The 26,527-nt window shown below is 37.9% G+C and overlaps 1 protein-coding gene across 3 annotated transcripts in view; it reads left to right on the top strand.

The window, feature by feature from the left end:
- The window catches only part of HERC2 (HECT and RLD domain containing E3 ubiquitin protein ligase 2), a 128,437-nt gene that overhangs the window by 4,524 nt on the left and 97,386 nt on the right, over nucleotides 1-26,527 (top strand). For 2 of the 3 annotated variants that reach the window (XM_060769817.2, XM_060769818.2), the window contains exons 3-10: nucleotides 4,748-4,862; nucleotides 6,398-6,535; nucleotides 20,528-20,747; nucleotides 21,732-21,832; nucleotides 24,449-24,605; nucleotides 25,007-25,117; nucleotides 25,303-25,474; nucleotides 25,839-26,012. In XM_060769817.2, the coding sequence (XP_060625800.2) occupies nucleotides 4,748-4,862; nucleotides 6,398-6,535; nucleotides 20,528-20,747; nucleotides 21,732-21,832; nucleotides 24,449-24,605; nucleotides 25,007-25,117; nucleotides 25,303-25,474; nucleotides 25,839-26,012 (1,188 nt within the window). The remainder of the gene's footprint in view (nucleotides 1-4,747; nucleotides 4,863-6,397; nucleotides 6,536-20,527; nucleotides 20,748-21,731; nucleotides 21,833-24,448; nucleotides 24,606-25,006; nucleotides 25,118-25,302; nucleotides 25,475-25,838; nucleotides 26,013-26,527) is intronic. The other variant, XM_060769819.2, reaches the window with a different exon arrangement.

The raw sequence follows: 26,527 nt of genomic DNA on the forward strand, positions 1-26,527 counted from the left end.
TGCCACGTTTTCCCCCCAAGCCAACTGTCCTCTCACCCATCACTATTGCTGTGCTGCTAACATTGTCTCCTCCTTGGGTAGTGAGGCACTGTGCCTGCGCTTCTGTTCCTTTTCTGGTTCTGACAGTGATGGCAGTGTGCTTCTGTCCTCTGGCTCCCAGGTGGCAGGACGACCATGACAGGCCTTAGGGCTAGTAGCAACATCTGCCATTTTCATAGCAGCCCCACAGTGTGACTGGCAGCATGGGAGTTGGAGGAGTGCACCACCATCAGAGCTTGAGAAGGCATAACCCAAGCCCAGAGCCTCACTGCCTAAAGGGGGTGGCAGCAACAAGTGAGATGGGAGATAACCTGGGCTAAAGAGTGACCTTCCATCTGCTTACTCACATGCTGAAATGAATCTGTTAATTCTAAAGGGGCCATATTCTTTTATATGGATACACCCATATTTCATTGCTTAATTGTTGCTATCACATAATAGTTGCACCCTTTTTGTGGTCCTGGCGTTGGTATTTTTGTATTCCCTGCCTGATAGTTGGACCCCCTGAAAGGGGGGAAAGTGTGCCTATTATGTAGTGAAATACGGTATGTTTATTGTAGAACAAAAGTAAAAAAAAAACAACTTACATTTTTTTGGTTGATTAAATATTCACCCCCTGTGAGTACTTGGTAGAAGCATGATTGCCAACATTTAGAGCTGTGAGTTTTCTCAAATATCTCTTTGTCAGCTTTGCACATCTGGATCCTGCATATTTGCCCTTACCCTTTGGTAAAATTGTATCAGTTGTGTCAGATGGACCCTGTGACAAATGGCAACTTGCATGATATCTAATCTGAGAATGTTTTTTCTTTGATTGGTCTCTTCAGAACTATTTGGATTCTTCTTTTTCCAGCATTTCATGTCCATTTGTCTTTCCCAAATCTTACTGAGGAAAAGCATATCCGCAGTATAAGGCTACTTACCACCATGTTTCACCATGCAAATTGTATTCCTAGAGCAATGAGCAATATTGGCGTTGCACTATAAATAGCACTTTGAAGCAAGATCTAGAAGTTCAGTCTGTGTCCTATACCAAAGAAATGTTTTCCCACATGTTTGTTGTATCTTTGACATTGTTTTTTTTAAAAAAGGAAACCCATAAGCAGACTGAAATACTGGATTATTTCAGGAATGCCATTCTTCGTACCATTCTTCCATGTACTCCATCTGAGTGAAAGTTGTCATGTGGATGATTTTTTCCTATCTCAGCTGCAAATCTCTCCAGCCTTTTCAGAGTTACCATTAGTTAGTTAAGCTGGTTCTTTTTTTATGTGAGTCACCTGATATTTCCATAGATGTTTGAGCAAGGTTTCTTTTCCACTTAAAAAGCCAATAGTTTTGAATTTTTAAAATAGTGTGAGATTGATATTCCATGTGCTCATGTTATATTCTTAAAAAAAAGATGATTGGGTTATGTAGGAAAATATTCCCTTCCCCCAGCCTTTGAGACAGGCTCATGTGGTGAAGCTTGTGTTAAGAAGTTAACTTACTTACTTAGGCGATCCCTCGTAGTCCGAGGATGATGGTCCTTCAAAAGTGGTAACCTGGGGGTGGATCCGTAGGTGGCTGTGGAGCCCTATTCTTGACCTGCATTTTCTCCCACAGTGAGGGCATCGGTTTCCAGGTGGGAGGCAGTCCCGGTCGGGGTTGGCTTGACGCGCCTTCCTCTTGGCACATTTCTCTCTTTCGTCCTCCATTTGTGCCTCTTCAAACTCCACAGCACTGCTGGTCACAGCTGACCTCCAGCTGGAGTGATCAAGGGCCAGGGCTTCCCAGTTCTCAGTGTCTATGCCAGAGTTTTTAAGGTAGGCTTTGAGCCCGTCTTTGAATCTCTTTTCCTGTCCTCCAACATTCCGTTTTCTGTTCTTGAGTTTGGAATAGAGAAATTGCTTTGGGAGACAGTGGTCGGGCATCCGGACAACATGGCCAGTCCAGCGGAGTTGATGTTGGAGGCCCATCGCTTCAATGCTGGTGGTCTTTGCTTTTTCCAGCACGCTGACTTTTGTCCGCTTGTCTTCCCAAGAGATTTGTACGATTTTCCAGAGGCAGCGCTGATGGAATCGTTCCAGGAGCTGCATGTGACATCTGTAGACTGTCCATGTCTCTCAGGCGTATAGCAGGGTTGGGAGGACAATAGCTTTATAAACAAGCACCTTGGTATCCCTACAGATGTCCCTGTTCTCAAACACTCTCTGCTTCATTTGGAAAAATGCTGCACTCGCAGAGCTCAGGCGGTGTTGAATTTCGGTGTCAATGTTGACTTTTGTGGAGAGGTGGCTGCCAAGGTAGCGGAAATTGTCAACATTTTCTAATGTTACACCATTAAGCTGTATTTTTGGCATTGGAGAGGATTAGCCAGTGACTGTTGGAAGAGCACTTTGGTTTTCTCAATGTTTAATGACAGGCCAAGCTTCTCGTATGCTTCTGCAAAGGTGTTTAGAGTGGCTTGCAGGTCTTCTTCTGAATGCGCACAGATGACGTTGTCATCAGCATACTGGAGTTCTATAACAGATGTTGTTGTGACCTTGGTTTTGGCTTTCAGTCTGCTGTGGTTGAATAGCTTGCCATCTGTCTGATAGATGATTTCCACTCCGGCAGGAAGCTTCCCATCAACAAGATGAAGTATCATAGCAATGAAAATGGAAAATAAGGTTGGGGCAATAACACATCCCTGTTTGACACCTGATTCCACCTAAAATGGGTCACTTTGGGAACCATTGCTGTCCAAGACTGTTGCCATCATGTCATCATGGAGGAGCTGCAGGATGATCACAAATTTGTTAGGGCACCCAATTTTTTGGACGATGGTCCAGAGAGCCCTGTGATTCACTATGTTACACTGTGTGGTCTACATTCTTAATATTTCTAAGATTTCCTGGTATTATTTTTTCTTCTACTGATCAAGTCTTTAACCAAGTCCCTTCCATAGTACAATCTTTAAAAGTCCTACATACGAGTATTTAGTTGTTTTGATGTAATGGTCCTACTCTAGCAATATGTTAGCAGATCTGCCGTAACATTCTGAAGTATTCATAAAGCTAGACAAGGTTGATCAGTGACCACAGTCTGCTCATCTTCAGGCATCTACAGGAAATGGCAATTAAAAATATTGATGTCAAATACATTTTCAGCATACAGAGATGATTCATATTATATGGCTTGGACCTATTTATAAACCTGTATTCCAGTGTTTTTTTCAGTTTGCATTGTAGTTGGGGCCCACATCATAGAATTGCAGGGAAAAGAAAGTTGTTACACACAAGTACATTTCTAGCATGTCAGGGATTTGATGAAAATACTTGTCTCCGATATGCTAGCTATACATTTTATTTTGGAAGAAAGACTATGGTTAATCTGTCCTTGTAGAGCAAAGTAGTATGCTTGAGATACAGGTTTAACACCTCATTTGCTACTTGTAGGAAGTGAGCTTAACTGCTCCTTCATCTTCCATAACACGTTTATTTTTAAATTCTTCATATTGCTGAGGTTAGTAGAATACATCTAGCTCCTGTGGTATGTAGAGGGATGGCTCTCTTGTTTCTAACTTTAACTCCCTTAATTATGGACTTATTTTTGAAACTAAATAATTGCAGATGCTACCGTTTATATTAAAGAGAAAATAACCAGTGTAGTAAATTCCAACTAGGAGATGTAAACACATTGCAGTTTGCTCTTGTTATTAGAGAACCAGATTCTGCTGTTGTTTTGATAGTGATGCCTTTTTTCTGTTTCTTAATGTGGAGAACACATATGTAAATACCGGCTTGGTTGGTAACCTCTAATGAGCAAGCAAATGGCCTAGCAGTTAAGCCTTTGTAGATATGAAGTTGTTTCCTCCTTTTAGATGTGCTATAAATGACAAAATGAAATGGTAATACATTTGTGGGCTTATTTGAGTGACTGAAAACTAATATAGACAGTATACATTTTCTAAGTAGGAACTTTGGGAAGAAGTTATTAGTTGAGTTTTTTTTAATGCAAGCATCCTACTAACAGATGATGACTTTATAACAAAGATGTCTTTGTAGTATTTGGCGTATGGGATGTGGTCTTCAAATTTGTGTTTGGTTGTGCTTGCTTGATGCCATTCATAGAGTTATCTGGAGTCAGAAAATCATTTGCTAAAACTCCTGAGTTGTTCTTATAAAAAGACTAATAGAACTTAATTGATTAATTTTGAATATTTTATTTTCTGTAGGTAGCTATGCTTTCACATCTTTGAATAAGAACCATTGGCCTGTGTTCATACAAAATTAATAGAAAATATTCATTGCAATCAAAATGACATGTTTTTTTGTGATTCCATCACATTGAATTCCTAATGCAACTCACTTCATTGGGATGTAACACCAATGTTAACAACTTATTCATTGTAGAAACACATTGTATACATCTTCATTTTGGATTGTTTGACTTTGATAACCTTATTTCCCAGAGAACGGGCTGTTTCTGGTTTAAATATCTCAATTAAATATTCAGTAATAGATGGTTAACACTAGAACATATATTTTAGTTATTGCTGGTGCAGTAGTGAGAAGTTGCCCATGCATCCAGAAATACTAATGGAAAAGTGCAGTTCACTAGTTTGTACAACAGCAACATTTTGGGAGCAACTTTGAATACTGATTTACATTAATAGTGTGTTATTTATGGTACAGTTGAAACAGGACATCATATCTCTTTTTTTCTGCCTCTTTGCTTCTAAAAGCTTGCTTTTACACGGGATGGACTCTGTGGACTATGGAATGAAATGGTCAAAGATGGTGAAATCGTATACACTGGGACAGAGCTTTCCCAAAATAGTGAAGCATCTCCACGGAAAGGTGGGTTTCACTGTATGCTAGTTAAGTAGTCCTTGAAAATGTCAGTAATGAAATCTGTTTTTCCTCACGAGTTTTGTGCAATGAAAAGAAAGGTTTCACCTAGGTTTAGTTGTTATTGCATCTTGCTGCCCCTCTCAGGGTGCATCTAAACTGGAGAATCAATGCAGCTTTAACTGCCATGTCTGAATGCTACGGAGTCATGGAGTTTATAGTTTGGTAAGGCATTAGCACTCTTTGGCAAAGAAGGCTAAAGACCCTGTAAAACGACAGCTCCCATGATTACATGTTATGGAGCCATGACAGTTAAAGTAGTATCAAACTTGCATTCATTCTATGCTGTTGATGCGTCTTTGGTCTCTTCATGCAATTATTTCTGTTCAGTTATATTGTGGGCCAATTTTAGGTAGTTTAAATTGCAAAAGGACTTGGTTTTATGCTTTATGTTTTTTGTAAATCATTAAGTCTGGTTATATGCAGATGATTGCTCATTATTTATTGTTGCCTTGGAAGTGCTGGAAACTGCATTTATAATTTAATGCAACATAAGGATGAAGGTACCAGTTTCTCTATGACAGGGGCGTTACACTAATTTCCATGGATGGAGAATCTGTGGATACAGAGGACCAATTATAATTTTTTACATAGTGGTCAGTGCTCTTTAGTTTTTACCTTTTAGTTTGGGTATTACTATTACTCAAATGCCTTTGTCTTTATAACAACAGGAACCTCTTGTGGGAGTTGAAGTCAAAGGGAAAAATACTAAAGCAATACATTCTATCACTCATACTTCATAAGACATAAATTGCAGTCTGAATTTATGCAACTCTGCAATTATTTTTCTTGGCTTTGATCTAATGACTCATATAAGCTGTTTAAAGGACTTGCAGAGAATGGAGACAAATAGGCTTAGTAATGGACAGGAAATCCAAACTTAGGCATGTGTGTGCAATTTGGTTTCTGGTTAATTTTTTCTGAAAGAGTTGCATACTAGCACTTCAAATTCAGTGCTTTTAATATATTGTTTGTCAGGTTGGAAGTGAGGCATCTGACAGCTGCTATTTATCTTATGTATGAAATATGCAGCTGGATTGAGTTGGAAGTCCATTAGAAAGTGATAGGAGCTAAAAACTTTTGAATTTATGCATGCATCTTAACAATGAGTTACAACAGAGACAGGGAATGTGCAATCCTGCATATGGTGTTGGCTTATAATTCCCATCATCCCTCACCATTGACCATTGACTATGTTGGCCCGTGTTTGATGAGAGCTGCAGCTCAAGAACATCTGGAAGAAAATTTGTTCCCCAGCATTCTAGGTTTCGAAATAGAATAGGTCACAGTGTTGCTCAGTGAAACAGGAGCTTTAGCACAAGTGAGAGTTAGTGTGTGTCTTCCATGTAGTGATAATATTAGAGGGAATCTGAGGACACTGAACGACCTTTTCGATAGTGAGACTGAGAACCTCTTTGATGGAATGGTTTTTTCTTTAAGCCGTTTACACTGTTGCATTTGATTTTTTTCTCCCAATTCTGTAGATGACACTATTGAAGGTCAGACTGGATCAAAAAAAGACGATCAGAATGACAAGGAGAGGAAAGATGAAGAAGATACACCATTACCTACTTATAGAGCCAAATCCATTGTTGAAAGCTGGGTTTGGGGCAAACAGCCAGGTAAAGCCTTTCAAATTTTGATGATGATGAAGAGAGGAGAAGAAGTTAGTGTTCCCTCTTTTATCTCGCCTGACTTTTTAATTAATTTTAATCAGTTTGTCTTCTTGATTACTACATGTTGCCCACCCATTATACTCTCTGTGCTTATTTTTTATTTTTCATATTATGTATTCATGTGTATTATTTAATTATGATGTTATTGTTTATTGTTCGCGTTTTCGGTTTGTGTTTTTGGCTTTCTTTATTGTAATTGTCATTTGGGCTTGGCCTCATGTAAGCCGCTCCAAGTCCCCATTGGGGAGATGATGGCGGGGTAACAAATAAAGATTATTATTATTATTATTATTATTATTGTTGTTGTTGTTGTTGTTCTTGTTGTTCAGCATGGAATTTGTTATCTCTCCAATCTTGTAGTCCTGTTGAAGCTATAGGAAGGGAAAAGGGAATTGCCTTTATTTTCTTTCAGAGCTTTCTCTTGCTGTGCTGTATGGTGCTAGGGCTCTTAACTGGCATTTAGAGGATGCGTTTTTACTAGTGGATTAAATTACCAAATAGGCTTTGGCTGACTCATTTATTTCCATATAGTGTTTAATGACAATGCTGTAAAAGCATAACTCTCAATTCATGGTTGTAGAGTCAGTTCTGGTTCAGTTAATAAATAAATTGTATGTTTTCTAGCTAGTTATTGGACTCAGGAACCCATGAAATATTTCAATTACATGGCATTTTGGTGGTTCATGGTGCTCTTTGTACAAATTTCTTTGGGAAATTGCTTCAAAAACAGTGCTCACATTCGTTATGGGTATTAAAATAACTTTAGTGAGACATAATTACATATTAGTTATATCTGCATCCTTTCAGGCTTCTTTGAGCAAATGTTCCTGGAGATGTTAGGTTGCTAGTATGTTCTTTGTTGGGGATTCAAATCACATAAGTACGATTAAGTGTAATACAAGTAAAATATTTAAAAAAATACAAAGTGGTGAACTATCTTCAGAAGTAGGTTCCAGTTAAATGGTGCTAATATATACACAGAAAGGCAGTCTCTGAGATACAAACACCTGACTTACAAATGACTCATAGTTACAAACAGGGATGAGACAACAGGAAGTGAAAGAAATCTATCCATAGGAAGGGACATTCACCCCTGAAAGAGTTATTATAGGGAAAGGTGTCTCAACTGAAGCTTTCCCATCAATTCTTGTTTCCACAAGAAGCCATTTTTTTCACAATCTCATTATCGCAGGGGCAGAAAGTAAGGAGAAATCTTCTGGACAGGGGCACAGATAGCAAACAAACACCACAGTGGTGTTAACCCTTTTCTGTGATATCCAAAGCTCTATTCTCTCTATCTGGAGTTATACTTTGCCCAAGTGCAGTTACATTTTGGATTCAAATGTTCCCAATAAATGTGTGAAAGTCAATATTGCCCTTCAAATACAATAAAGCAAAAAACAAACAATTTGGGAAGTTAAGAAATTTACATGTTCTCACTTATGAACAAATACAAATTGAGAACACAAAGAAGCTATCTTGTTTGTAACTTGTCTGGTGGCTCCCTGTGCCATATTGCAGCCCAAATGAAAGCATATAGGGAAAGCAGAGGGTTAGTTTGCTCATGTTGATTTGAATATAGGGGGGAAATGATTACATTTTTAAGTCCAGTGGAAATGGGATGGAAATATGGAGGCAAATTTATAAGCCGGCAAAACATTAAGCCCTATTTGAAATACGTTTCTTGACATGAACGCAGCTTTCAGTTCAAATGGTATCTGGGAGAAGTTTCCAGTTACATGAAAATTTGTAAATATATTCTCCCAGGTGCAGTTACGTTTTGGATTCATAAAGTTCCCAATGAATGTGAGACTGCCTGTATATAGACATTAAAATCTCCTTCCTTTTGCATAGTATCCCCTATGGAAACATTTAAATGTTGTAGGAAATGTTATCATCTATCCTTAGGGGCAGCTGTTGATATAATGTTGAACCAAGAATACCATATACTGTATACTAAAAATTAGTATTCATTCCCAGTGCATTGGGGATTGCTGGCTTTAATACTAAGCATGCACTACTTTGAACCTTAGCTGATTGGCAAGGTCAGCCCCACTACCAAGGAGCCACATATAGCTAGGTTAGGTATAGGTATGCTCTAGAGGCCAAAGGGCTGCAGAGAACTCAATTTCCATTACTTTGGGAAGGTCACAGTCAGCTATACCATTACAGTAGCTGTTTTTATTATCTGATGTGACAATGCCTTACTTTTGGACTTTGCCCCCCCCCCCCCAGCATGTTGGAATGTTTATTGCCATTTTGTATTGGGGATCCCTTGAAACATAATTTTTGAGCATCTTGATTTTAAGAGTGGTATTCCCTAAGATTTTAAACAGATTTTTGGGGGGTTATTGTACATTAGGAGTGCCAGCAGGGATAGCAAGAACCCATGTGCCTTTCATGTGAGGCTGAAACAGCCTTCTCCATTTTTAAAACAATCATTTGATTTTTTAGAAGTTAGAATATAAAATCCTGCAAGTTTCAGATGCTGCCAATGTGCTGCTAAAAAAGCATAAGAATCTATTTGCAGATTACTACATTATGGGTTGAATTCACATGTTATTGCGGGTGACTTAACGCCTGTTATAATTGTTTCTAAATCTGGCTAAAACCATATATGTATAGCCTATTCTGATGGATGGCCGAGAAAACTAAATAGCATATTACTTGTGTATGGAAATATATTTTCTAAAAATTTGCTAAAGACTACACATTTACCAATTCCTAGTTTTGGATCTTCAGTTTCTTGTTTGTTGAAAATATTTGCTGTTATCCAAGGGCTAAAAACGGAGAGTTAGGCACGCTGTGTTCCATGTAGGCCCTTGCATTCAGTAAAGACACTGTTACTGTTGTATGACTGAGGCAGCCTCTATAATGTGGAATGAATGCAGTTTGGCACCATTTTAACTGCCATGGCTCAATGCTATGGGATCCTTGGATTGGTAGTTTAATGAAGTAGGAAGGCTCTTTGGCATAGAAAGCAAAACACATTATAAAATGACAGGTCCCAGATTTCCATTGCTGTGAGCGATGGCAGTTAGTGTCATATTGCATTATTTCTACAGTATAGAAACACCTTGGGTCCTTTTCTTCACTTTTCAAAAAGTATTGAAATGATATGATATTTATGTAGCTCCCTTTAAAAATATTGGCTTTGAGCAAAAAGCTTTGTTAGTAACTTCATTTAATGAACATTACTATTCTGATTTTTCTAAAGGGAAATATCTTTCCTACAGCCATTAGTTTTAATATCAGTGTTGTGTACTAAAACATACTTGGCTAAACTTCAAATATTTGGAGATGTCTGTCAGAGTAAACGGGTCATGCTGTCTCTCAGCAGATTTATTGCAGCCTTCATTGACCTGTTATCCTCCAGATGTATTGGAGTACAACTTGTCTTAGTCCCATCAAGCCTTTTATTATTATTTTGAGCTGTGGTTGTTTGATGCAGTAGTTCTTGAGCAACATGAACATGTTACTGATACTGGACAGGAATTAGTGTTGCAAAATGCTGACATGCAGATGTCTGTGTGCTGTGGTATGTTCCCTTGAGATTTGTTTACAAAATAAAGTTTGAGAAGTGTTATGGTGACTGCAGCTAGTACTCTGATTCTGATTTGCCATGTAGGCCTTATATATTTCTTATTATTTCAGATATTTGTACCCCGCCCTTCTCAACCCCCCCCCTCGGGGGGGGGGGGTTCAGGGCGGCTTCCAGTTAGATTGTATTGGGTGTTATAAATTGTAAAGCATTTACATACATTTTTATGTTTGCTAGTTCTTAGAACACGACTCTGGAGGTTTGAATCCCCACTTAGGCATGGAAACTCACTGGGTGACTTTGTGCAAATCATTTTCTCAGACAAAGGAAACCCACTCATAACAAATCTTTCCAAGAAAACACTTGATAGATATGCATTCAGGTCACCATAAATTGGAAAGAACTGGAAGTCACTTCAAATTTAACACCAATCTTTTGACTTCCTAATCCGTTTTATTAGATGTTTTTATGCTGCTTCTTTAATAAATAAATCTCTTGATATCTGATGGTTGCAATATATTGCAGTGAGAGTAGTGTGTGGCCATGGGAAGCATATTTCTGGTTTGTTTATTTTATTTTTGAAAAGGAGATTGCATTTTTGTAATGTATAGTCAGAAAGTGTCTAGAGCAGCAAAATCATTCTACAGGGATCCCCCTGTTCTTTTAATGTCTTTCTCCCTATGCTCCTGAATGAAGAAGATTGGATATCACGATGAAGCATAGTTCTTGAGGGCATTGTGCAATGTGAGAGAAATTCCTCAGTCACCTGATGAATATGTAGGGACACCTCTAATCACTCTGTCATCTTCCCGATTATATATTTCACCTTGCAAACAGGTCATGGCATCTGAATAGTTATTATTGAGCATGGCAAAATGAACTGTCTTAATGATTATGAATTTTGTTTAGTGTCAGTTAAATTATACAGCTCAAATATTATGGTATTGCTTACTATCTGAGTCAGTCACCCAGGATTAACGGAAATGCTACTGAATGCTGATCAGATTGCAACTGTTGGTCAGTCAAATTAGATGATGTTCCATAAATCTTTTGACATACTTGCATTGATCTGAAAGGAAGATATTCAGATTTAAAAAAAACCAAATAAAAACAAATTGGGCCTATGATAGGAGAAAGGGAAATGTAGTACCATGCCATTTACCTGATTTACACCCCTCTCCTTGCTGCTTGCCTTATGGCTGATGTGAAATGTTTTCTGTAGTAGGTGATCTAATTGGGGAAATGGACAGAGAAGGCAAACAAAAGATTAAGCTATTTCTGTGGTCCAGATCTGGCTTCTAACTTCATAGCTACTTTGTGTATTCTTGCATGGCAATGTGGTCTTTTCCAACTCTGTGTTTCTATGGCTCTGTGTCATATGTCCCAAGACAGAAACAGGATGGTTCTTGACTTTGTAAACTAGCACCTGATGGGTTGATCATTTCGATCTGCTTCAGTTCTAGTTAAAGTATCTGCAAATAGGATATGAGAGTTGAGAAGCAAATTGTCCTCTAAAACAATATTTTCGGAGGAATCTATGCAACACTTGAGAAAGCTTCAACTTTAATCTTTCAAATGTTTTATTAGCCCCATGAGAAGAAATAGTTTCATTCTCAGCTGGTTTTTGTGTATATACAGGAATGACAAATCAAATTGATAATCCTTTTAAAATTTCTTTTATGTGTTGTTCTCAGAGTTAAAGTAAAATTGCTACTTTGTGTTGTCTACAATCTTGAATGTCCTGCAGTTTTAAAAGATTTCCTTTGTCAGTACTATTTTTAAATAATAATTTTTATTCAAGAAAGAGACAAAAGGAGACACACAAACAAGTATTGTGTATGTATGAAACCACCAAAACTACACAACTACTCACTTTTTACATTAATAACTAAACTATGACTGTCTTATATGATTTTAAAAGATCAAGGAATTGTGCCTCTACAGCAAAGCACGGTTGCCTCATTAGGGAATAAATTACTCGTATTTATTCGAGTCTAATGCGCCATCGAATCTAAAGAAGATAATGATCTAAAACAGTGGTTCTCAAAGTGTGCTCCGTGGAGTCCTTGGGGATCTATAAAGCATCCTGAAGTGCTCCGTAGTTCCATCTGCCTCCTCCCTCCCCCTCCAAGCTCTCTCTCCTCTTTCCTGCTCCTCTAATTCCCCCACCTCCCTCATCCCAAAAACCCCTTTCCCTCAGCTCCCTTGCTCCCAAAGCCTTTTTTCTTCACCAGTAGATGGTCCCTGGGGTTGCTCCCATTACTATTATTATTAGTATTGCTTTGTGCTTTTCCTGCATGGCAGAAGGGGATTGTACTGAATGGCCCTGGGATCTTCCACTGAAATACTGTTACGTTTATATTGGTTAAAATTATTCTTCATTTTAAGTATTGTATTGTTCTTTTTTCCTTTTCTTCACTACAAACAAGATCTGTGCCATATGCATAGGATTTCTTTTCATTTTTTTCATTAGTTAACACAAATACTCTCAATTTATCTGCCACAGGTTCAGCCCGCCCGCCAAATTTTAAAACACAATGTGTTAAAAAGTTTCCCCATGCCTGATACACACACACATGATGTAATATATAATATAATATATAAATATTTATTGAGGCTCCACAATAAACTTTTGCTTCATAAAGGGCTCTGCAGTTGAAAAAAAATGAGAAACCCTGATCTAATAGGTCTAAAAATTATAGACAATTTTTCTGTTGAAGAATGATTATAACATTTTTTTATTAATTGCCAAGGAGACTGAAAACGTTTTACAAGATTTACTACATATGGATCAAGCGGTCTTTCTATCAAAAAGGCAGCACTAGATGTGTTGTGAATATTTTGGGAAATAATGAGGAAACAAATGACTAATAATTTTGGATGCTAAAAAGCTTTTAATAATGTATCTTGGCCTTTTATGTGTAAGTGCTGGAGAAGATGAAATTTGGAAGCTTTCAAGAATGGATTAAACAGATTTATTATGATAATCAAAATGCTCAGATTTTGATTAATTGGAAATTGATTAAACTATGGAAAATCAAACAAAGGTACTAGACACGGATGTCCTCTTTCACCATTGCTGTTTTTAATGAGATAGAATTATTAAATAGAGCAATTAAAGCTGCAAAAGATATAAAAGAAGTATATATAAAAAGTCAAAGTTTTTAATTAGAAGTGTTTGCTGATGGTTTCGTGATTTTTTAAAGAAGACCTGGTGCACTCTGGCGAGACTTTGAACTCTGTCCTAAAGAAGTGTGAAGGATTGTTGGGTTTTAAGTAAAGCAGAATGAAACTGTTGTTAAGGAGAAACTTTAAAAATGATGGGGACCTGTTAATTTTTTCACAACAAAATGGGGGAAATTATAAATTATGCAATTAATGAATTAGAGTGTTGCCAAAAGCACAAGTGTGATCACATTATCCTTTCAAGGGAGTAGATCCATAAATTATACCAATAATTAGGCAATGGGACATTTTTAGTGTTTTAAATAGTTGTTTCGTTGTAGTACTAGCAAATTTAAGATAGTTAATAGAGGGGCACAATGTAATAAAGTTTATCAAATGTGTAGGCCTGTTGAGTGACTAAAATGCTGCTTGCAGGATTTGCTGATGTTAAAAAGCTTTGTGACATTTTAATATTGGATGAGACAATTATAAAAAGAGAACATTAGTGAAAATGCATGTGGTCCATTTTTAGGCTTTATACTGGGTCACTAATGTGTCCTTCATTCAGCAGGACAATAGTCTGTCCATCACTAAAAAGACCTGGGATCTGAAGAGGGTGCCACCTGGACTTAGATTTGGTTCAAAATGAATTATTTAAGCATGAGTTAATTTTTCTGCCAAATGGTCCAAAATTTGTGAAAATTGGCATCTGATAGTAAATTTGCTCTTAGTCATCATTATTGAAGTTTATTGATCAGACCACACTGTTTTTCTGTCTTTTTTTGTATGGGCACACCAACTACAAAACCTGAAATGATTACTGGTTTCATCACAACTGCCCCCTTTAATAACAAACCCAGGTCATTGGGTTGCCTATCAATAATTACAGGTACTATAAGACAGTTACCAGGTGTCAGGCTTGCTGAATCTATCTTTTTTTTACTTGAAGTCCACCAGCAGAAATCTTGAGCCAAATAATTATGAACCCAGGCATTTGATTGGAGTACTAGAACTGAAATGAGCCCAGTCATTCTAACCTGGCGTTTTCATAGACAGGTTTTGTGGAATAGGAAATAAATGCGTATGTGTATGTGTGTGTGTGTGTGTGGGGGGGGGGGGATGAGTTGGAATATGAGCCCTAATAAGGAATGAGGTTATTTCTTAATATGTATTGTTACTTCATTTGTTTATATCCTTCACTTTTCCTGATACTTGTACTCAAAACAGCATGCAAATAATAAAGACACTAGAGATTGAAAAGGGTCCCTGGTGAGGCAGCGGGTTAAACCACTGAGCTGCCCAACATGCTGACTGAAAAGTTGGCAGTTCGAATGCGGGGAATGGGGTGAGCACCCAATGTCAGGCCCAGCGTCTGCCAACCTAGCAGTTCAAAAACATGCAAACGTGAGTAGATACTGTTTTTGTGGGAAGGTAATGGTGCTCAATTCACTCATGCTGGCCACATGACCTTGGAGGTGTCTATGCATAATACCAGCTCCTTGGCTTAGAAATGGAGATGAGCGCCACCTTCAAGAGATGGACATGACGAGACTTAATGTCAGGGGAAAACCTTACCTTTACTTTAGGTATTGAAAACAAAGAAAAACTTCAGTGACATTTGTTACTATAACTATTGCTAGGCAACTCAGTGACCTGACAAGAGTTTTTTGAACACATACACACAGTATTCAGACAAACAATTAGACCATTGCAGAATTACAGCCATTTAGAATTTATTAGAAGACAAAATCTTTAAAATATTTTTAAAAAATCAACCAAACAGTACACTACTAAAAGCCCCAGTACAAAACTCATAGAAGAGAAAAGGTTAAATAAATGGAAAATTAAAAAGACTACTATTACCTTTCAGTCTTTATAAACTCATATTAATAGTATATTTTTGTGGGTAGCTACTGGACAGCTCTATCTGTGACCAAAGAAGACCTATGCCTGAAGCTATACCTGGTGATCAGCTGTGTTGCTGAAGCATTATCAGCTGCACCCAGCACCCCTTTTATACCTACAGGATTTCCTCGCATTAAGAAACTACTGATTTTCATCACCAGGTTTTGTAATGATGTTCCCCACTACCTATGTTTTATTTGTTCTGGTTCTGTCCAAAGTACCAGGGCAGCTCAGGGACAGAAACAATGTATCTTCAGCCAGTGGAAGACTGTCTCTTGTCACTTTCTGTGATACATTGTGTGGTCATCAGAAAAATGGTAATATAAATATTGTATATGGTACTGGAATAGATTGGACAATATTGCAGACTGGTACAGCCTTGTTCTTGGGACATCACTTGTTAAAAAGGTCACTGACATTATATGTCACAGTGCCAGTTAAATTAATGTAACCTTAGGTATTTTGCAATGTTTTTACTGTGCTGATGTACACACATACAATTGTAGGTCAACAAACTGTAGCAAGTTAGGATCATTTACAAAATCACTGTTTTGGTTACTACTTAGCAGCCTTTATGTCCTCAGCAGGTCACTATCTACTAGCAGTGATAATGCCTCTAGCGTTTTTGTACTAACAAGCCTATAAAACACAGTTTTTTCATATGTATCAGAAAAGTGGAAATGCTAGCCAAAATGAAGTGTGCCTTCACAGAAAAATGGAAAATAGATTCCATCTGAACATTTGAAAAAAATAATTTTGAGGGGTCACACACACACACATATACACATAGAGGTAGAGGTGGGTTAAGGGTGTATACATGTGGATTTGTATTAGTGGTGGTACTTTTCATGACGGGTTGGGCTCAGTAGTGGCAATTTTCATAACAAGTTGGGATTAGGTTTGTGTTAGATAGCACAATTTTTTTTCTTTATGTCTTGCTGTGCTTTATGATGTTAGACATTTTCTATATTATCAGTTATGGATGTGTTCATATTGAATATATTTAATGAAATATTTTAAAAAGCGGACAGAATAGGACACAGTGTACTTCCCCATACACAGCAATAAGTGTAACATCAGGTTCAGAGTAACTACGAGCAACCTTTTCTTTTCAATGCCAAGCAAATTTATCATAGCTGGCAACCAAGGGTACAAATCCTGGCCATTCAGAATAGTTCTCTGGGCAGCATGTTTTAATTTTGAGGCCAATTTCACTATTGCTTAATAGAGCCAACAAAGTGTTCTCACTATTTTTGATGGTACTCATTTTGTAACCCATGCCACCTTTACTCTAATTTGCATCCAGCTTATTTCATCATCTGTAGTCTTCTGTTAACCAAGGTGAATCATGGGCTCAACAGCACTAGACTGGGTGTTAACAAATGATTATATCAATTGGCTTTTCCCATTTCACTATTCCATTATGAGAACAAAGCCTTAGCCAAATTGCCAGGTCTGTTAGTACAAGGAAATTATCTTACTATGTCAACAGGGCTGTTGAATCTCGTCCCGTTCTCCATCTCCCCAGTATCACAAATCTGATTCAAGTTAAGTCCTGCTGTTATCATAAAATAAAAGTTAAAATTTAACTGTATTATGATCTTAAACTCCACCTTGAAAATAGTCGATGTATCCCCATGCCCTGTATTGTTGACTGAGCTTTGTTGATTGTCTTATAACTACTGTCACTGCAATGTTATGTGCTCTGGGCCAACAACCAGAAATTATGGTTGCGTATAGTGCCAGACTCTGAGAACATTCTCGAACAAGAAACAAGAACTGGCTACATTTTCTCCTGGTCACAGATTATCATGTATGCATTAGATATTGCTCATTGTGTTCATATCTATAAATTTCTATAAAATGCTGGTGCTTGGAATAAACTTTTATCTGTCTTGACCAGTGCTGTGAGTAGGTTGGACTGAAAGCAGTGCTGAGGCTTGATAGATCCTTTGGCCAAAGTTGTTGTCTGTTGGCCTTCCTGCTCAGTTTCAGGGCTCACCTTAGCTTTGTGTCCCACTTGAAAAGATAATATAGGGTTAACATACTCAATACCGCCTCGTGTGTCAAGCTAGTGATGTACTGAGACAGAACCAGAGTTGTCAAGGTGGCCCTGAAGTCCCAAGCTGGCTCTGTCAAAGTAAACCTTGAAACCCTTGGGACCTGTGCCCTGAGATGTTCCGGCACTGTCTTCAAGACCCACTTCAGCTGGTTCAATCAAGGAGACTCCTTGGCTAAGGAGTAGGTAGTATAATAATAATATCTCTGCTGTCTCCTTTGCCCACTGCTAAGTACAAACCTTCAAAATTCGGACAAGAGCTGAAGAGTTTCCTTGTGAAGAATAATTTTGTATGAAGACAGCCTCACCCCACATATTGGTGGAGCATTTAAACTATTAATATTAAAATCCTCAAATTACTATTCTTATTCTTGATATGTATGAGATTTACAGGTTTCAGTAGTATTTCATGAATAGTTGGGAGCATGTTGATAAAGTAGCTGTCACTTATATTTCATCCTAGATATAGAATGACCACTTGAGATTTTGTAGCATCATAGATTTGGGAGAGATGACAAGGGCCATCCAGTCTAACCCCTCGCCATGCAGGAATACGTAAAGCACTCCAGACAGATGGTTCCCCAGTCTCTGTTTAAAAACGTCCATAGAAAAAAATTCACCACACTCTGAAGCAGTGTATTCCAGAGTTGAACAACTATTAGAAAGTTTGTTCCATTTATCAAGAAAGCAGCATACAATTTTGTCCTTTAAGTATTCCTTTCATGCTTTATATTGTGCAAATGTAAACTCATATTACATATTTTATAGTAAGTCCATTCTTAGTTTCTACACTTTCTAATTCAAACAAGAAAAACACCACACAATACTTTCTTTATAATCAATTTTTTTCTTAAATTTAATCAAAAGTCAATTATTCTTCAAAACATCACCTCCCCTACTCTTAGTAGCAGATAGAATATAAGTGGGTTCCAGTTTTGTGCAAACTATCCATTGGCTTAGTTAATTTGTCCCTCCCTGTAATGTCTACTAATTTTTTAATCCATTCATTCTCAGATGGGATCAGTATTTGGTATAGAATATCTGTGATGTTGTTACCATATGACGAGTTAGTCTACCGATCTTTTGTTTGTCAAAATCAAAAAGCTCATTCAAAGTGTTTGAATTTTCAGTTTCAGGCCAAGTTTTATTTTCAAAAGATTCTGTGTTATTGATCTTATCAATAGTCAGAAGTTTTCTTCCACTACAAGTAGAAAAAGAACTCAACTTCGATTACACATTTCCAACATTTGTTATTGTTATTATCCATTTTTGTATAGGAATTTATTATGTGGGTAACACTGTTCCAGGGGGACAGCGTTTGCTGCTTCAGAATTGAGCACTCCATCTTGAAGATGACCTCCTAGAGTCAAGATATTTTGCCTTCTTTCTATTATGCCCTTTTAGGGCAAGTTGCTTGTGTGGTGTCCAGACAATGTCAGACGTTCTTGGAGCAAACTGATTAATTGGGTGCATTTCAATTTGGTTTTAGTTCAAACCATGCCACTAAAACATAGACACTATGTTACAATGATTCTCCTAACCGAAGGGTGAGTAGTAAGAATGTAGCATTGGGAGACTACAGATCAACCCCATGGCCATTCAGCTTTGTTTTACTGCAGTGTTTCATCTTGCCCTTTATGCTGTTATCTATAGGAGGCATCTGGGTGAGAACATAAAGAGGTTTTGGGTGAGACGCTGTCAGCATGCAGATGACCTTTGGCTCTTCTTGTCGGAATTTGTTGTGAAAAGCTTGAAAAGTGAGGATATGCCAGTGGAAGGCTTAGCAGTCGAGCTGGAGCCCAGCAGTGCCCAGCAGCTCTCTCAGCCAAGCTTTGAAGTAGCACCCATGGAAGTAGCTACTACTTCTCAGCCTGCAGAGCATGTGCTGACGAGTTCTTCTGAACAGGTTGGGGAAGAGTTAACTGTTCCTGCTTTCATGGACCTTGCGAGGAATTTTAGCTGTCAGGTCCTCGAGATTAGTGGAGAAGCAAGCCAGCAACAGGTAACACCTGTTAACTTTGAATTTAAGGAGCTCAAAGATGGCACCTTGTTGCTGGCTGCTACATCGGTTTTAGAAGCAATGACCTCAGACTCTTGCTATGTTGTGTTCTTCAACTCTGGATTTACATTTGGATCTTGGCTTATGGATTTTGATTCAACCTGGTATTCTGGCGATTCAGGTATTCATATTACGACTCTAGAATGGACATTCAGCTTTTCTATTGTGCTACCCTGCTAGCGTTTATATCTCTGTTGGTCTGTGGGCATGACTTTGGACTGTTGATTAAGTCTCTTCTAGTATTTTGGAGTCGAGGCTTCTGACAGAATTGCTACTGGCCAGTAGAAAATTAGACACAATAATCTGCACCTTAGTAACCTCTCAATTTGACTACTGCAGTGCACTCTGTGTGGGGCTACCCCGGAAACAAGCACAGAAGGCAGCAGATAGACTGCTGTCTGGAATGCCATACAGCAACCATATAACTCTGGTATTAAAGGAATTACACTGGCTACCAGTATCCTTCTTAAATGGTCTGACATCTCTTCCTATATATGCTTGCCTGTTATTTGAAGGCTGCTGGAAGTGTCTTCCACTTTGTTCCATCAGTCAGAAATGTACTATCAGAAGATGTGGGAAAATTCCCTCCTCTTACAGATCTGGATAATAATGTCCATGCTGCTGTCATTCTGGCTCCAAGAGATGAAACTGATTATCTCTACATTTGCACATGAGTAGTTTTGTCTTGTTTGTTTTAAAACTGCCTTGGTTTAATTTTTTAATTGTTTAATATGTTCTTAGCCTTTAAATTATTCTTACTGTTTTGAATAATTTTCAACTGTTCAGATTCATTTTAACACAAGCCACTCTTGAGATTCTCATGTATATATGGGATGTAAATGTGTTAATAAATAAATATAATAAGGGCACCTTGTGTAGTAAGCCTACCAAAACTAAGCAGATTGGGAACAGTCAGTTCATAGGTCAAAAGATGCCTAGGAACTCAGTGTATGCTACCTTAAGATCCCATTTCACACATGAAGTATACAGTAATGAACAAAGTATGGTCCATTCCAAATCTTTAACATTTCACTTCATTGTACCCTGAAAATGAACAGAATTCTTTACTTAAATAATAAATTGGGTGCATTTTATTTCTTTCTCTGTTGTCATGAACTGTCAGATTTTGTCAAGGTATATTTATCCTTTGAATATTTTATATGTATTGTGCTCCATGTTTTATAGAAGTAATGTTGTCTTTTGTTCTAGATGTGAGTGAATTGAAAGAGTGCCTTTATGTCCTGGTGAAGGAGCAGCAAGCTCTAGCCAAGAAAACTGCCACCACAACACTCTCTGCCCTGAGACTAAAACAAAGGCTTGCTATCTTAGAACGCTATTTTATTGCATTAAATAGAACTGTCCTTCAGGAAAATGTCAAAGTTAAGTGGAAAACCAGCAATTTTCTTTTGCCTCCTGTGGACAAGAAGAGGTAAAGACCTGTTCAAATAAATCTTTTTTATTTCCTCCTCCAAGCCCTTTATTCAGTTACCTGAGGCCTAAATTCACTTGCTAGGCCCACTCAGTCATTATAATTTACATATGTATTGGCTAACCTTTCAGCAGTTTATTCAAAATGTCAGTCTTAGCTGAGATTTTGGCCTGATTTTTCCTTCACTCAGAGCTGTGGCAGTTTCACTAGTGTGTTGTGCCTCATTGTAAAGAAATGTTCTTGTTGTTTGCCATCAAATTCCCTTGGATGTATGGTATCCAAATGAATGAGAGACTGCCCTGTCCTGCCTCTAGGCAAAGGGTTGGACTGGATGGCCCACAAGGTCTCTTCCAACTCTATGAATCTATGATTCAAGTATTGAGAGTTCCATGGCCATGGCTTGCTTGACCAAATCAATCCAACTGTAGTTCAGTCACTCTTATTTCCTACTGCCTTATACTTTACCAAGCAAAAGTAAAAGAAAAAAATGTTAGCAGTTTATAATCTTGATGCTTTATGAGTAAGGATGCAAATATCTTAATGTCGTTGTTAGTAGCTTCCTAACTAGTTCTTTGGTGGAGCTGTTCCCTGATGATATACCAGGGATGGAGCATTTGTCCTTATTTCTGAGTTTTATCATGTTTATTACAGTTTCTCTATTCAAGTATTCCAATCAATGTTGTTTATATTTGTGGTTACCCCTCCACAGCTTCTCTGTTCTTGTTTAGCTAAGTGATTGGTCACTTAGCTAAACAATCAGCAGAATAGTAGGAAAATCAATCAGTATTTATAATCTGATATTCTGTACCTTTAAATGAGATGGTGTACATTGTATAGTAGTATAATAGATAAATCAGGACCAGGGTTCCATGGTAGTGTCCAGCAAAATCTGTCTAGTTACAGATTTTGAAGAATGTTTATGTAGGTGCTTAGTTTAAGCAAATGTATTCTGTTCGTCTGTAATCACTTTATTGTTTGTTACAGTCCCAGATCTGTTGGCAAAGGTGTAGAAGGACTTGCTCGTGTAGGATCCAGAGCTGCCCTTTCGTTTGCATTTGCATTCTTACGGAGAGCTTGGAGATCAGGTATGGTTCAATAGTACTATGCATCTGATTGTGCCTTTGTCAGATCAGTAAGATTATTATCTAAATCTTCTGTTTTAATTCAGGTAATTTTCTTGGAATCTTGTGCAGATCTGTACAAGGAGTAAGTCCCACTGAATTGAATAGGACTTATTCCCAGATGTGTGTAGTATTTCCATGTAAACGCTATGGACTATCCCTTTCTTAAGGGTCAAGGCAGTATGAACCTTAACTTGATGGAGTTATTTCTATTTTGAGGATACAATTATGAAGCTGAAAGACAGTGGATTTTAATTATCTACAAACATGCAACCAAACATAAACAGAGAAACAAATTATGCAGAGAAAAAAGACAACACTGCCCACAAAAACAAAAACAAATGCACGCTGTTCCATTATCTGGGCGGAGGCAAAAAAAAAAAAGGGGGGGTAGACAGGAAAGATTAGTCCATTTTACAGGGGGGAAGGGGTTTGAAGGAGTATTTATTTATTTATTTGATGCATTTATTAACCGCCATTCTCAGCCCATTAGGGCGACTCATGGCGGTGTACAATACACATAAAAGACAATTTACAAAGAGGCCAATTACAACAACATATAAACTATACAACAATTACAGACTACACTAAAAATCCGCTTCGTCTCATAGTGGAATCATAACCAGTCTCATATTCCTTGTTCCATTCCAGTCATCTTTACCACATTGTTATAGCACTTAATTAAATGCCTTCTCGAACAGCCATGTCTTAAGGCTTTTTCGGAAGGACATGAGGGAGGGCGCCTGTCTGATGTCTGCAGGGAGTGTGTTCCACAGCCGGGGGGCCACCACCGAGAAGGCCCTCTCCCTCGTCCCCGCCAGACGTGCCTGTGAGGCAGGCGGGATCGAGAGAAGGGCCTCCCCATTTCCCCTGTGTTCCTGTTGTTCCCCCCACCTATGTTGCCATCATGGAAACAACCCTCGTTTATAAAATGGGAAGTGGGGAAGGGGGGAATAACCAGCAGAAATGGGGAAAATGGTTTTTTCTCCTTCAACTCCCCTGCTGTAAAATGGACTATCCTTCTCTGTCTAGCACTGCCTTTTGGCCTCCGCACAGATAATAGAACAGTACCAACAAATTTTTTTTTCTTAATACAAAAAAATTAAAATACAACAACTAACTCAATCAAAAGGTCACCTTTACCACTACAATCACACACAATCCCCTGCTAAACATATGCATCATAAAAAACTAATACATAAACCTTACACTCTCTACTTGTTGATTTTAAATTCTCAGTTTTCTGTTCTCTTAAAATGTCACTGCATAATCACCTTTCTACTTTTAACATCACTCTTCTAAATCATAAAACAAATAATAGACTGCTGTCCCCATCTCTGATGTAAAATTGTAATGAATAAGTCCTTGTCTTTCTTAAAATTTATCAAAGATTTTTCTATGATCAGCATTGTCAAATGGAAGATACAAAATGCTACTTTGTTGGGGTTTTTTTTTTTTTTGGCTCTCAGTGGTTTGTGTAAAGAGTGCTCATTTTTTAAATCTCCAGTCCATTGGTGAGTTTGCAGTTTAGCAGGATAGTGTGAAACTTCTATTTGAGAAGCACTCTAAAGCTTTCTTGGATGTACAGAGTTAGTTATTTCTGGGATGTACAACTCATGGCCTTCTAGATATTTGGGCACAGGGCTTTCACAATCACTTATTCTTGATTGATGGGGCATGATGGCAGTTTGTAGGCAAAAGCACCTGGACTGAGGGCCAAAGGCCATGTGTCTTCGGATTAAAGTGCCTTGTTTAATTGCTTACTCTCCTCCTTAACCTTTCCAAATTTTGTAATTGTATGGCCTGGAACTGAAATTGACTTAATTGACATCGTTATCACTTGATATACACAAGATATTAAACACAGTGAAGGTGCTACATGTGTAATAAAAGTTGAGTTAACAAAAACAATCTGGAATTTATTAGTTGCATAAATGTTCACCTGCCTGAGACAGTACTTGATAGAAACATCTGTAGTAGCCATTTTAGTCACTACAGATGTCACTGGATATGTCTATCAACTTTGTGCATTTGGATCCTCATATTTCTTCCCATTCTTCTTGGCAAAATTAGTCTAGCATTGTCAGGTTAGACAGGGCCATTGGCAAATGGTTACTTTGAAGTCTTGCCATGAAGTCTCAATCAGATTAAGGTCTGGCCTTTGGTCCATTCTGAGGTGTTCCGTTTCCTGTTTTTTACATTGTTTTGACTATTCATCTGGGGTCGTTGCCATATTTATTCAGAACCTTTATATCCCAGTCTTCTCAACCTCTGCAGAGGGACTCAGGTCGGCTATCCATACTGGATAGTGGTATTTTATCTCAAGCCCCATCTACACTCTTTGTTGCTTTGCTTTACACAAAAACAAGCAACAATTTGTACCTTGGCAGTGTTGAATAGTTTGTGTACATTAAATGTTAATATGCCAATTAAATCTGTTTAAGTTTCCTTGTTATAGGAGAATTGTAATATAGGAAATGTACCTAAGTAAAAAGGTTGGTCATCAGTTTTGATGATAATCTATATTTAAGTTGCACTGGATTTCCCTAACATAGCAAACATGTTGTATGCCATGTTTAGGTGAGGATGCAGATCTTTGCAGTGAACTATTACAAGAGTCCCTTGATGCCCTGAGAGCGCTCCCAGAAGCATCACTCTTTGACGAAGGAACAGTATCCTCGGTCTGGCTGGAAGTTGTGGAGAGAGCAACCAAATTTCTAAGGTCTGTTGTGACTGGGTAAGTTTCTTTTTTAAGTGTTCTGTGAATTTGTATGAGGAGGCCATTGTAAGGCTTCTAGTATGATGGCATTTCTCCCTCTGTGTTTTGTGCTTGAAGGAAACTGGTTTTAAACCATTTTAAGGGGTTCCTCTTAAAATCTTGAGATACATGAATGTGAACTTACACTTCTTTCTTGTCATTTCTTTAAAAATGCATTTCCTGGATTTATTCATATGGTATAAAATGCAGGTAGGTATGGAGGGAAATGTTGCATTAGTAGTCTACTTGAAAAGAAATTGGAAAAGAAAAACAAAGTTTTATTAAATGTTTTGTGTGAAAGCATTCTGTAATGCAAAGGTTTTTATTTATCTACTTAGGGATATTAATCTTCAACAAAATTTATTTCTTCTTTAAATTAGAGATATACATGGAACTCCGGGTTCGAAAGGGTCTGGAAACATTCCGTTGCAAGACCAACACTTGGCACTGGCTATATTGCTAGAATTGGCTGTCCAGAGAGGCACACTAAGGTGAGCAGTAGAAAGCACAGCCTTTTATAGTTTTATGGCCCCTTGAGTCCTCATTATATGCTTACAATTGTGCATATGTGTATGTATTTGTGTAAAGTTCTTATAAAGTAAGGCAAATATAAATGGCAATTAAGTAAGATCTGTTTCACATATTCAACCATACTTACGATTCTCCCCTCCCTCAGCCAAATGTTGTCTGCTGTTATGCTGTTACTTCAACTCTGGGACAATGGCACACGGGAAACAGATAATGAACGATCAGCACAGGGAACTAGTGCCCCTCTCCTTCCTCTACTACAAAGGTTCCAGAATATAATTTGTAATAAAGAGATGAACAATACTGAAGAAGAACTGCAGGTAGGCCCAGCCCTCATTAATTCATTTAGTCACATGGATAACCTGCAGTGTCCTTTATGTATACATTGTGTTGCCCACAGAGCTTCAGTCTGCCCCATCATTGTCTTTCCCACCATGAGTATATATGGCTGTTTTGTTTTGTTTGTCCATCCAACCATCCATCAATCTCTCTGCTTCCCTGGAAGGCTGAAATCTTTCAGTCCTATTCACTTATTTCAATCGTAATGTAAATTCTAAAACTTCTTAGATAATATAACAATTCTGTAATCTCCCATTATTTCAGCAAAAGTGACACTGGGATAACTCTTTCAATGTTGCACAGTTTAAAAGAGCATATTTTTAAAACTCTTCATATTTGTTTTAGATGCTGTCCTACCCATTAAGTCCAAATGAAAACTTCTTACGGTATCTAATACTGCCACAGGACAATGAACTAGCAATTGATTTAAGGCAAACAGCAGTTGTGATTATGGCTCACCTGGATCGCCTTGCCACCCCCTGTATGCCTCCTCACTGTAGCTCTCCAACATCACATAAGGTAATGTTACTTATACTAGCAATGAAAAGGTTCTGCTAAAATAAATAAATAGTGAATTGATACATTTTAAGCAATTTAAAATTGAGAGAGGTGGAGTAGGAGAGATGTTTCAGTCCATGTGAAGGACTTAGTCTGGCCCAGTAGAATGTTTTGTATTAGAACATTGTTTCTTTGCCATGCCACAAACTCTTTTTATTTTTGTATTCACTTGGGTGTGAAATGAAGTATGCCTACTTCTCTCCTAAATTCTTCTCATAAGCAAAATGAATAAATGTGAATCCAGTCCTTAGAACATTTGTTGATTTTAAATATAGTAGATTACGTTGGTGTACACAAGTATCAAATTATTTGGTAGTTGCTTCAGTGGTTCTACTCTAGTCAGGATTAGCATTGGTCTTAAAGCAGTTTAAATAATCTAAAGCAGGCATGGGCAAACTTTAGCTGGTAGGCTGTTAGGGATTGAGGAGTTGAAGTCCAAAACACCTAAAGGGCTGAAGTTTGCCCATGCCTATTCC

This window comes from Anolis sagrei, chromosome 3, assembly GCF_037176765.1.
Source record: "Anolis sagrei isolate rAnoSag1 chromosome 3, rAnoSag1.mat, whole genome shotgun sequence".
Taxonomy (NCBI): Eukaryota; Metazoa; Chordata; class Lepidosauria; order Squamata; family Dactyloidae; genus Anolis; species Anolis sagrei.